We start from the raw sequence: 13,120 nt of genomic DNA on the forward strand, positions 1-13,120 counted from the left end.
GTGACTTTGAGTGATTTCAAATGATGTTATTTAATGATTTTACTAGTATTTAATTCCCCTTGTTCTTTATTGAGTTTTTATATATTTTTTTTTTGCATTCTTGATTGGCTGAATTTGTAAAAATGTCGAAATGAATTGTGATGGTTCTTATGACAACTAATGTTATTTTTTTTTTTCGTTATTGGAAGTGTGTCTATGTGTGTGGGTGGATGTAAACTTGCCTAGAAGGTCCTAACGAGCTCTGACATTTGGTTAGGGTTGGTCTTGTGCCCTCTTTTTTTTTATTTTTTATTTTTTCCACATTATCTATCGTCCTCTTCTTCTTATACTCATTCCATCATTGGGTCCCTGAACTTTTGCTTTAATTTTTTTTTTTTTTTATATATTTCTTTTCTATACACGTTTCAGTGTTCAATTTAATATGTTCGAATGAACTTTTCCGATACTCGGCTTTCCCTCGGGCATTTTTTTTTCTTTCTTTTTCGCCTACTTTGTCTGTTCACTTGTCTTTTTTCTGTGTCGAGTGCTGAAAATGAAGAGCACAGAGAGAAGGGTCCAAAGGTTCGTGCAATCACGCGTGGATCTTGCTACGTGCTGAAAGAGCATCACAGAGGCCAATTTTACCACGTTAAAGTGAATGTAAAAAATTTTTTATTTCATGTTTACTTTGTAGCATTTTTTTTTTTCATTGTTCTTTGATTTTCTGAAGAAGCGGATAAGAAAAAAAAATAAAAACGTATATATATCTATTTAGGACCTCTGAGATTACGGGTATTTATGCCTCACCGTTCACAAAAGACAGGTCAATATTATTTTAGTTTCATTTTTGGATAAAAACGTCTTTTATTCTCAAAAAATGAAAAAAAAATAAAATAAAAATCTTCGCTTATCGTGAATGAAGAAGCACGGGCTTTTAAAAATAATCAAATTCTTTTTATTTTTCTATTATATCTCTTTTTTTTTTCAATTTAATTTTGTGGTAAACCACTGGCGGAAGTCTGTGTGGCTTTTTATATAGATAAAAAAAGAAAAAATTATGAACATGTAAATAAACATGTTGTTCAGGGCTAAGATATTATATATCACACTTGATATTATTCTCTCGTCAGACAGATGTATCTTATGTATTCATAACAAGGCATTTTTTAAATTATATTTATTTATCATTTGATTTTTCATTTAGCATATTGTCTTGGCAAAATTAGCATTCATCAATTATCTTTTTATATGATTTTTTTTTTTGTTCTTTAAATTTTAATTTTTAAAAAATTTATAAGAAGACAATGTGCGTGAGCGTTTGGCATGAATGAATCCACGCCCTTTTTTCATGTAGTACACTGCGAAATTGATGCATTTTTTATATACCCACACATTAGGTGAAAGGTGCATCCAAGTGGGTAGTTAAATTTTATATTTTTCTACAAAAAAAACGAAACAATTCTTTAAATAAATTTTCATTTTTGTCATTGTACATATACTTAAAAATAAATTTTATAAAATTATTATTTATGGAAATATATAATAATATTTTAAAATATAACTTGATATATTTTTTTGTTTTATAGTAATTGTCAAATAATGTTAAATATATTTATTTATTGAAATAATTGAAACAATAAAAATATGATGAATATGAAAATTTTGAAAAAAATTAAAGTATACGTTTTTTAGTAACCATGGTAACGCGGTTGTGCACAGAATTTCCTTGATTCACTCACCATTTTCACCCACTATATCCAATTGTATACATAAATTGAGAGAGAAAGGAAAAGTGGTAGTAAGAACGCGATACCTACTTTACGTTAGCAGGACACGTACGTTACCCAAAGTAGATACCAACCCACGAATTTGTCCTAATTTTATATACATATATATATGTACATACCTCAATGTCTCGTTCATTTGATAGAGGGAAAAGTGAGGAGGGTGCATCCTCTTTCACTCAGTTACCATCTTCCAAGGGGAATAAACTAACTCACTTACAAAGTGGTTCTCAATTTTATTCGAAATTCTATATACCATTTCTCTGTACGTATAATATTTGAATGAAAAATTTTAAATTTAAATGAGATATAAAATTTAATTATTGAAATAAAAAAAATAAAAACAACAGTAGATAGTTTTTAAAATAATGAAAATATAAATAAGAAAAAAATCTAGAAAAATGAGAAAATAATTTGAGAAAAAATATAAGGGAAATGATGGAAAAATATAATTTAGAAAAAGGGGTGGTGAAATAGAGTGATGGGGAAGAGAGGGAGTGATAAAACATAAAAGATAAAAGAGAAAGGACATCGCCCTCATTTCCTTCATAGATATTTTTATATGTCGTTTTGGTTAGTAGAAAAATGATGACTTTTAAAAATAAATCAGCCACGTGGCTTCAATGAAAATACAAAGAATTATTTAAAGGGGAAATAAGTACTGGGCATGTTTGATTGGGTCAAATACATGTTACTTAAATTTGATATAAATCTCAGTAAAAGTTTATAAATTTACTATTTATATCTCAATAATTTATTGATGAAAAAAAAACCCTTATCTGCAATATTTTCTTTTCAATAAATTTTTTAAATAATAATAAAAATCTTTGTGTCGTGATTTAATAATAGAAAAAAAAAAAAAAACTTTAATAAAGTTCACATAAAATTTGAGATTTAATTAATCATGCACGTTTGAATTTTTTCGGTTTTTTTTTGACTATATTTTAATATAGATATAGATACATACATGAAATCTCATCAGTTTGGATTGAACGAGGATAAATAAGGGGTGAAAAAAATTTGCACTGTAAAGACTATATATATTTTTTTATTATTTTATATTATTTTTAGCAGAGACTCGATATCCTAATTTTGGCTTTCCCCTTTTGTTGTATACAGTGGCCTGTCTAGCCCCTTCGTAATCGGGCGACAAAGGCATCACGCTTTCTCTCTTTTATCATACTCACTATGAAAATTTATCCACCCTCATCCCTTGAAATTGTTGTTACGTTTGTATGTTCTGCCCAACGGCAACATTTTCCACATATATATTTCCACAAAATTGTCCTTTCAATTCAAGCATAAAATTAATTTCATTTATTAAATTAATAAAACTTTTAATATTTTTTAAATAAAACAAAAATTAGTATAGATCAATTTTCTATATTTTCTAATAAAAGCTACATATGAATTTTAGAAGAGTATATTTAAATTATTAAATATATTTTTCTCCATTTGTTTTTAAATATTTTTTATACATTTTTCTTCGTCAATTTTAAATTAGCTGTATTTTATAAATTAATTTCAATAAAAAAAAAAGAAAAAAACTGTTAAATAATATAATGGAAAATGTTGTGTACAGAGTATGAATATCGATGAGTCCAATTATCAATTTCATATGGACTTTATTAATTCTCTTAATGAAGCATATAGAAATTTTTAAGCTTTCCTGAATTATATACTGTCAAGGGAATTAAACACTGTTGCCGCAGGGTGGTCTGATCAATATATATATATAAATATGTGTAGATGGACAAGGGGTCGATTATACATAGAACCAGTCATTCTCATTGTCACATGTACATATAGCAATGGTAACTGGGAAACTCCTACTGGTCACATTATTATACGTTAAACGCAACATACCGTCCGGCATTACAATTAATGACACGCGGCATCGAATCCAATGGGTTATATGTACAGAGTATATTTTAATATATATATATGCCTAATAATATACGCGAGATTGCACTTGGAATAGTAAATCGATTGTTGCCGAGTTGCTGAGTTCATACGGTATACCTGTCAGGAATTTTCATCAATCGATGACTCTCTGATTCCTCACGAGTCATATATCCCTCACTCTTTTTTTTTTTTTTTTTTTTTTCTCATTACTACCTTTTTAGTATCTTGATGACCTTGAACAATGACTCTTTTTATGTCACAATAATTCCCAGAGTTTTATGTGTTCTTTGTTATTTTATCATTTTTTTTTTTTTTCAAATTATTATTATCAATTCAATTTTTTTTTGGATGTGTTGTTTTAAATAAATTATACACTTGGTTAATTATTTTTAAATAGATAAATTATTAAAATATTTTATTAAATAAGAAACAATTTTTTTTTAACATCTTTTTATATTTTTATTTTATGGAAAATAATTTTTATTAAAAAGTTATATAGCTTATGTAATTTATAACAAGAAATATTCTTTATAAAAATTCAAAAAAAATACTTATATTAAATTATATAAAAAAAAAAAAATATCGAAAAATAATAATTAATCATAATTAAAATTTTAATATAAAATCTTGTAACGTTTATATCTCAAGATGTAATTTAAATTGTCTTCTCATCTCCGTCATCTCGTCAATCAAAATAGAGTTTCTCATATACGTCAATGTATATATATTTATCAACTATGTATGAGTACCATAGATGACGTCGGGTCACGTGCGTTCATGTCACGTCGTCGTCTAGAGACAAGAAACTAAAACACACCACTATACATATATACACATAATAACAAATTCAGTCACAAAATTTAGTCTTCGTCTTCGTCATTCTAGTTTAAGAATTTTCAAATGTACCAAAAAATCATATATGAATATATAAAGATAAAGAGAAAAAAAATCAAAATTGAAACAAGAAAAGATGAGTATACAGATAAATATTTAAAACAGAATATATATATATCTATCTACCTTCTCACAACAAAAATATATATATAGAATAATCGTGTCGACGAACACGCAAGTAGTGGCAACAAATGTATATACGTTAGCTCGTGCCCCGACGGTTTTGAAATACATTCAGTTACGTCCGGCTCGTCGAGGCGTCAAGACGTTTACAAAAAAATTTTTTTTTTTTAATTTCTAAATGTACAAGTACTTAGTCATTTTTATTATTTATTTTTCAACATCAAAAATTCATACTCTGCACATTTTATTCATGCAAAATAATCACAAAGACTTTTGTGCAAGTTTGCAGAAAAATAAAAGTTTCCCATGATAATTTGGTGGAATTTTTTTGCTTTTAAATTCTTTTGTAAATTGATATTTTTTTTTTTTTGTCTTGAGAAGAGAAAATTATATTTGATAATGATTGTGCGACGAATTTATTTATCTCATGGTATCAATTGGATAAATATGATGACAATCATTGTCTCTAGTGATGGAATAAAGTGTTTGTTATTTGTCAACATGTTGATGAAATCATTTTAATTGAATAATTGTGTCTATTGGTTTTGAAAATTTTTTTTTCGAGTGCAGGGTCAAGTGATATATACACACACGCACAAATCTTATTTAATCGATGGCCTTTTTTATCTGTCATCTTGTCATTGTCAATTCAAATTTGTTATTGTGATTTTTTTTTTATTATTCCTTTAATTAATCGATCTCCCCTTTTTTTTGATAGCGCTGTTGGTTTTTTTTTTTTTTTTTTCGTGGAAAAAAGTGTTGGTTGATTCGAAATTTATTAAGTGGAAAATATAAATTATATTTATTGTTGAAAGTTTTGATCTCGGTGATCTTTGGATTAATCAAAGATGGCGTGTATCAGAGCACCAAGATCTGTTCGCAGTTCTTGCGATGATATTAAAGCTGATTCAACAAGAAATACCGTTCAGGTAAACAAAAAATTACTATAAAAAAGCTCGAATAATTTGGTGAAAAATTAATTCTTTTCACAAGCTTATATATTGTTATTTAAAAAAATATTATTAGATAAATATTTGGAGTTTTATTTGACACTTGTGTTTTTATTTTTTTTCTTGACTTTATCCACGTGGTGTGTATTTTATTATGATCACGTGTCAAAATCAAAACATCCATAATTCTGTCAAAAGCTTTTAAATTTTAATTTATTAAAATATTAATATTATCAATTATCATAGCTAATAATTAACTAATAAAATTAATAATTGAATTTAATTATTTCATTATAAAAAATCCATAATTTAAACAATCTTTTAATTTTTTTTTTCTTGTTTTGTTTATAATTAAAATAAAGCATAATTATTATTTTGATTTGACCGCGGTCAAAAATAGTACAGAGCTTTGAAAACAGCATGAGCAAAGAGTTAAATACTCTTACACATATATTTATATTCAAATAAGAAAGAAGAAGAATATAAAGTGCAGCAGCCAGGAATAAGTGCAAGATAAGTGTGTGACTCGTTCACTACACCAATGTGACTAACCCTTTTAATTTTCCTCATTTTTTTTTTCTTTTTTATTATTCATTTCAAAATATTTTCCGCAACATTTTATCCTCCATTTTATTCAACAACATCAACAACAATTACACACACACACATGTCTCTCCCAACCCTCTATGTTATTTTTTTTTTATCTTTTTTATTTCAACGACATATATCACTCTAAATGTGTCCTACATTTTTTAAAAAATCTCTTTTGATTATAAAAATAAAAAAACTTAATTAAAAAAAATAATACTGTATATATATTTAACAATAAAAATTTTTATTCATTTTTATTTACTTGGCTACATCTGTTACGTTAAACTTGACAATCTGATCACGTTTACTGCAGGTGTTTTTTCAAAATAAAAATTTAATTTTTTGTTTTTTTTTTTTTTGAATAAAAAATATAATTTATATTTACAGAGCATTGGTAAATTATAAAATATGATTGAATAAATAATTGAATTTAATTGTCATGCAGTTTATTGAATTGCACTAACGAGTCTCATTGGTATATATTTTGTTGTGACTTGTTGAAGTAAATGGTTGATAATGACCCTTGATACTTATCATTGATCATTAATCTCAGTTTGAATTTATATATATTACAATGTTGTCGTGCAATCGATTGTAATCGAATGAAATCTAAAATTAAAATGACTTTTTTATTTTTAATTTTCAGATATACACTGACTGGGCAAATCACTACCTTGAACGTGGTGGATGCAAAAAAAGGGTCACTGACCTTCAGGCTGATCTTTGTGACGGTGTTTTACTTGCTGATCTCGTTGAGGCAGTCAGTAAGTATATACTAAATTATATTGTTAATAATTTTACATTATTATAATTTTTATTTTTCATATTCTACTAATCTATTTTTAAACAGAAAATAGCTTTTTAAATTTAAATAAAATTAGAGTGGGTTTATCTAAATGTTGAAGATATATAAATTAAAATTTAATTTTTTATTACAAATAAATTACAGTCAATTCAATTTATCAATAATAGATAAATTAATTTTATTATTTCTCTTTAATTTTTACACTAAATGTATCATTACTATTGGCTTTTTTTATTTTCATTCTAATAGATATACAATAATTATTTTAACTGGCAAAATGAGTACAATGAAATGCATGTTATAACAGTATACTCATACAAACTGTTATCTATGCAATTATGGTATCTTGACAGTTAACAAAACTCATGTAAAATGTCGAAGAAAGTAAAATACTAAAATAGAATAATAAAAAATAAATTATAAAAATTTTTAAAAATGCTTAATCATAAATAATAATAAATTTTTAATATATAAAATTGCATAGAGTTTAGAGGTGACACAGGTCATTATATGCTTGACCATTTATCGAGTCATGTGCAACATGATCCCCCTCAACACACACACTATTTTACACTTGCTGTTTTTTAAATTATTTTTATTTATTTGTATGATTTGTGTGATACATTATAGCAACTATCGTATACCATCTTTTAAATCAACTACATGCCGACAAATAAATAATTAGATAAATGTATATTATTTAATTCAACTCACGAATATTTATTTACATTTTTTTTTTTTTTATAGCAAATCAAAAGGTGATAGACGTCAACCGGAAGCCAAAAAGTGCCCAACAAATGGTGAGTTTTTTATTAATTATAATTATCAATATTATGAAAAGAATTTTTTTTTTTCATTATTAAAAAATCATTTGATTTTTTGTTTTATCTTTATTGTAATTATTATTTTTTTTTTGTATTATGGAGTACAAGTAATTATATATTAAATAATATTGATAAATATTTGAGTAGGTCACACCTTTATTGATTATTAAACACTGATCCTTAAATAAATATTAATATATAAATAAATAATATAAATAAAAGAACAAACTCTATATACGTCATATCCTGTTACTTTACTTTCTTAAAAACTTTATTATTATAATTTTTTTTATTTATTTATTAACTTAAAAATTTGCATAAGCTCAAATGAAACACTTCCTTCTATACATTGTATCCAAACAATTTTTTTTTTTTTTTCAATTTTATTCTATTATTTTTATATTCCATCATTTTTTATGAGCAAACATTTCCTGGAAAATAGTTTTTTTTCTTTATCAATATTCCGAGTATATGTGTCTATATTTTAGCTATTATTATTTTTTTTTTTTTATTATTTTTTATGTCTTTCTCATTGTTTATTTTTGTTCTCCGGGACCATCGTTCATTGGCTTTATCAGCTTCACTCCGGCGATTGCCCCATACACATATTCTTTTTTTTTTTTTTTTGTTATCTTCTGGTAAATATCTACAGACATATATATCTGTACACAAATAATTTTCCAAGTCGATTCATTGTAATCATTTGATCGATATACACCAGCAGTTTTAGATGTATCGCTCAATTTTTTTCGAGTGTTATTTCTCTTCTTTATTTATTTTTTTGAGTCTTTGTTTGCTAGTGTGTAAATATTTAACACACATGACTAATCAATTTATACACATGAATATATATTTGTCTGTTCACTATTACACCAACACATTCACTCATTATTTACGAACTCACAAATGATATCTTCATAAACAAATTTAATTCTAGCACATTTCTATATATATTTTTTTTTATATATTTATTTTTTTCGTTTTAATAAAAAAACTTTTATATAAATTAAAATGTGATGTTTAATTTTATTAAGAAATATATTTTTTATTTATTCTAAAAGCTATAATAAATATCGAAATTTATATAGACTTTTTTTTTTCATTACAACTTGGTGACTAGAGGTTTTTTTTTTTTTTGCTTTTTTAGGGGTAGAAGTATGCAAAAGGGCAAATGAAATACTCTTCTTTAATATTTTTTAACTCAACTTATTTTTTGTTAATTTTTTTTTTCGAGGGATCTATAATTAAACACAGAACTGAAAGAAAGATGAAACCGTGTGTTTTGCTTGTCTGCATATATATACACAGCGACACATAACATCAAACTTTTAACCCCGAAAAAAAGTTTGAAAATATTTATTGCAAAAGTCGTTTACTATGTAAATGGAAAAAAAGTTTTAATTAATTTAGCGATGATATTAGTTAATTTTTTTTAATATACAAAAAAAAGGTAATAAAGTAGCTGAGTAATTAGTTGGAAAATTCATTTTTATATATGACAGGAAGTGTCTGGAAAAACCAGGTCAAAATAATCTATTTCTATATTTTGAATAAGTAAATTTATAAATATAGATATATACTTTATTATAATAATTATAATATATTTATTTAAATTTGTGTCTCTTGATGATTCATTTAGATATACGTTGAGAATAGTAAATTTTTATTTACCACAATATAATTTAAAAATATATATCAAATTTTTATTTTAACTTTCTTTTTTTAACGTCCCCTTTCGTTATATACCGTGAAAACATAGGCATAAATAATTCTGTAATTACTGTAGTAACACAAAATAAGAGCACAGTAATATCAGTGACAAATTTATACTAGCTAGTCTCAATAAAAAATTAAATTAAATAATAAAAATTTTACAAAATAGATAATAAAAAATGCTAAAATTTCGATTGAATTAAAGAAATTCTATCAGACCACAGGTGGTCGTGTCTCACCAAAAATATTTTACTATTAACAATGAAAAAAAAAAATTTATAATAGTAAATAAAAAAAGAAAAAATAAAATAGGCCACCCCATAGAAATGAAAAAGGTTTTTTTCTAAATAATAACAAAAAAAATAAAAATAAAATTCAAACACCGGAACTCTAGTTTCTATTATATATCGAAAAACTTTTAGGGCGCAAAGTACAAAAAAAAAAAAAATAGAAATATTTTTTCTATAAAGAAATTGTGTATGAAATAGTTGAGTATGTTTTATTGTTGTTCCATTTTTAAAAATATATTTAAAATAATAAAAATAATAACGTTAAATAAAAATAAAAAAAAATATATATGAAATTGAAACACGCGTGTTCTATATATCCTGACAATCTCATAAATCTTAATTTCGATATTAATACAAATGATTTGTGTAGATATAGATACAATTTATTTTTGAATGACAATCAAATTGATTGTAACGATTTAAACGCCCACGTTGTTATTTTTTTTTTCTTTTATTTTTTAATAATTTTATAGATCAAAAGGTTTTATAATATAGCAGTCGAGTTGTTTGAGTATTGAAAAATATATATATCGACAGATTTATAATTCAATTGAGTGATGGAAATCCTCAGGGATCAAGTGTGGTCACGGTGGTAGAATAAGATAACGGTTTGATGAAGACGTTTCTTTGTAAATATCAAATCAAATAAAAAAAATATCAATAAAAGTCTATTCCACGATCTTCTTGCTGACCTTTTGTTAATAAATTTTATTTTTTTTTATTTTATCAATTTCTTTTCACACAAATGTATAGTCATATTTTCAACTTGACTATTAATCAATTTGCTAATTACTGTGGTTAGCTATACAGTAGCTGTATAATTTTTTTTTTACTTCGTGACTCGACACACTGATAATAAAAAATAATGAAAGAATCAATATAAAAAAAATATCATTTTTATATTTTTTATTATTCTGTAGACTTGTTTATTTTTAATTAAAAATTACTTTGTTATTTATTTTTTTTTTATCTAGTTTATGCTAATATTTTTTAAACTTGTTTTATACAATGATAAAATATCAGCTTTATATCGTTCTTTGAACACTACTACTCCGACATGTATGTGTCTAGTTTGAGTTAACTCCTCGTGCATCATGTTATCCGTACAAAATTGTATAAAAAAATCGGCTTTTGCGGCAACTGTACACGAATATTCAATATTAGACAACTAATATTATAGTAAATATTTGTTTTAAACATAAAATTCAACATGTTCGCCTGTTCCGATAGCTAAAAATATTGTCGTATTTGACAACCGTATATGGACTCAATCAAATACACTATCAAGACATTAGTTTGATTCTCTTTTTCAACATGTTTTACTGGTACTATCTTCCATGGGGGCTCCACGAGAATTATTCAAAAAAATAAAATAAAAGTCGAATATTCTACACAAAATATTCATGTTTTCCTGTTTAAATTCTTCAGAATATCATCACTTCCCACAAACTTAACACCATTCCGACACCAACAGTTCTAGACCATTATTTCGAAAAAAAAAAAATTCAACATTTAATCTTTTCTCTCTTTAAATTTACATTAGATATATATTATTTTTTTTTTTCTTCTCTTTTTCATAGAACAGGTGTCAAGCATGAAATTGAAAATTTTTGGAAAATAAAATCCTCCTGCTTTTCTTTTTTTTTTAAACAAATCTACAATGACACTCAAAAATAAACCCCCTGCAAGTCTCTATTATCTTTTTTTTTTTTCTTCTTTCTTACGTTATATTTTCATTTTTTTTTTTTTTTTTTTTTTTCTCCATTCAAAGTTCTAGTTTCTCCACTTCCTATATATAATATTTTTTTGGGTCTTATTTCATGTTTATATGCATAAAATATTACATCGATAATGTATATAGTCGAAATTTTTAGTTGAGATGATCGCGTTTGTATGGATAGAATTGCGTTTGGGTCCCAGAAGGTACACCTGTGAGTAAAGAGGGGATTAAAATGGGGACCTACCTCTACTTCTCACTACCTTGCTTCTTGTTGGAAGAGAGAATAAAATATTTTTCTCAGTTTCTCGTGAGTGGTCTGGTAGCGCGGTTTGCCAATGCCACAATCATGCCAATGATTTTTCCTTAACCACGTGAATAACACAACATGAATTACTCATTAAAATATATGTGTCAATTATTTAAAAAATTAATAGAAAAAATAGATATTTAATATTTTAATAAATAATATTAGTAATAAGTAAATTTCAATAATTATTAATCAATCTTTAAGTGCTTTGAAAAAAAAAAAACAAATTGTAATCATGTGCGTGAGAAATAAATAAGGAAGTACAAAGTTGTTGTTTAATAATAAGAAAAATAAATATTTATGTGTATTTTAGAGGTGTGTCTATATGTATGTGAGGATATATTTGTGTTAATAATATATGAGAAAACTGATATTGCATTTGCAAAGAAAGTGATACTACGTTGAAGATTAATCGTCGGTATCTACAGTACGTGTAACTTCAATCTTAATCGTGGATTCCAGAAGTAAAGTGTGTAAATACGATAATAAAATAAAAATTGAAATTTATAAAAAAAAAAAAATAATATACAAAGAATATATACATGAAGGGAGGCTGTGTGTTGAAGTGACTCTTGAGACATCAAGAGTCTTATAATAGAAAAATATATTCAAAGTGATTATTTATTTTTTTATTATCATCATAATTCAATCAACTGTTTTCATTGTTTGAAAATGCCAAATTACAAAATGAACATGTAAAAAAATAACCAACTAGAAGGTGACATTTTTTTAATTAATTTTTTTAATATTTAAATGCTCTTTTTTCTTAATTGCTAGCTTTTATTTTTATTAAATATAATTGAGTCATCTTCAAGACAAGCCTTTAAAAAAAAAAAAAAATTAAATTAAGATTTAAAAAGAAAAAAAAAGAAATAGAATATCATGCGAGGCAAACAGCTCGTGACCCGATTAATATCATTTCTTCTCTCATAGTTTAACGATTCAACTGATCCCTACGATTTGACTCGTGATTCAATGGCAATTTGCGAATAGTAGTCAACAACTGTAACAAGGTACTTTGAATGTTATGTGTCAATTTAAAATTTAAATCTATGAGAACAACACGAATCTCTAACTGAAAACTCGGCAATTTATATTTTTTTAATTTCTGTTTTTATTTCCCTATTATAAAAATAAAATAAAGATAACATGAGATGATGGTTTTTTTTAAATTCTACTACAAGGTCAGCATAATATATTTTTCAATCTAAAATTTTTTTATATTCTATTTTATG

At 25.1% G+C, this 13,120-nt stretch overlaps 1 protein-coding gene across 5 annotated transcripts in view; it reads left to right on the forward strand.

The window, feature by feature from the left end:
• LOC122860119 (protein sickie-like) overlaps window positions 1-13,120 on the forward strand; it is a 112,343-nt gene that overhangs the window by 31,986 nt on the left and 67,237 nt on the right. For 3 of the 5 annotated variants that reach the window (XM_044163783.1, XM_044163780.1, XM_044163781.1), the window contains 2 exons: window positions 6,873-6,990; window positions 7,779-7,831. In XM_044163783.1, the coding sequence (XP_044019718.1) occupies window positions 6,873-6,990; window positions 7,779-7,831 (171 nt within the window). Of the gene's footprint in view, window positions 1-4,790; window positions 5,615-6,872; window positions 6,991-7,778; window positions 7,832-12,154; window positions 12,604-13,120 lie in introns of those variants that run through there. The other 2 variants (XM_044163782.1, XM_044163785.1) reach the window with 2 other exon arrangements.

Source organism: Aphidius gifuensis, linkage group LG1 (assembly GCF_014905175.1).
Source record: "Aphidius gifuensis isolate YNYX2018 linkage group LG1, ASM1490517v1, whole genome shotgun sequence".
Lineage (NCBI taxonomy): Eukaryota > Metazoa > Arthropoda > Insecta > Hymenoptera > Braconidae > Aphidius > Aphidius gifuensis.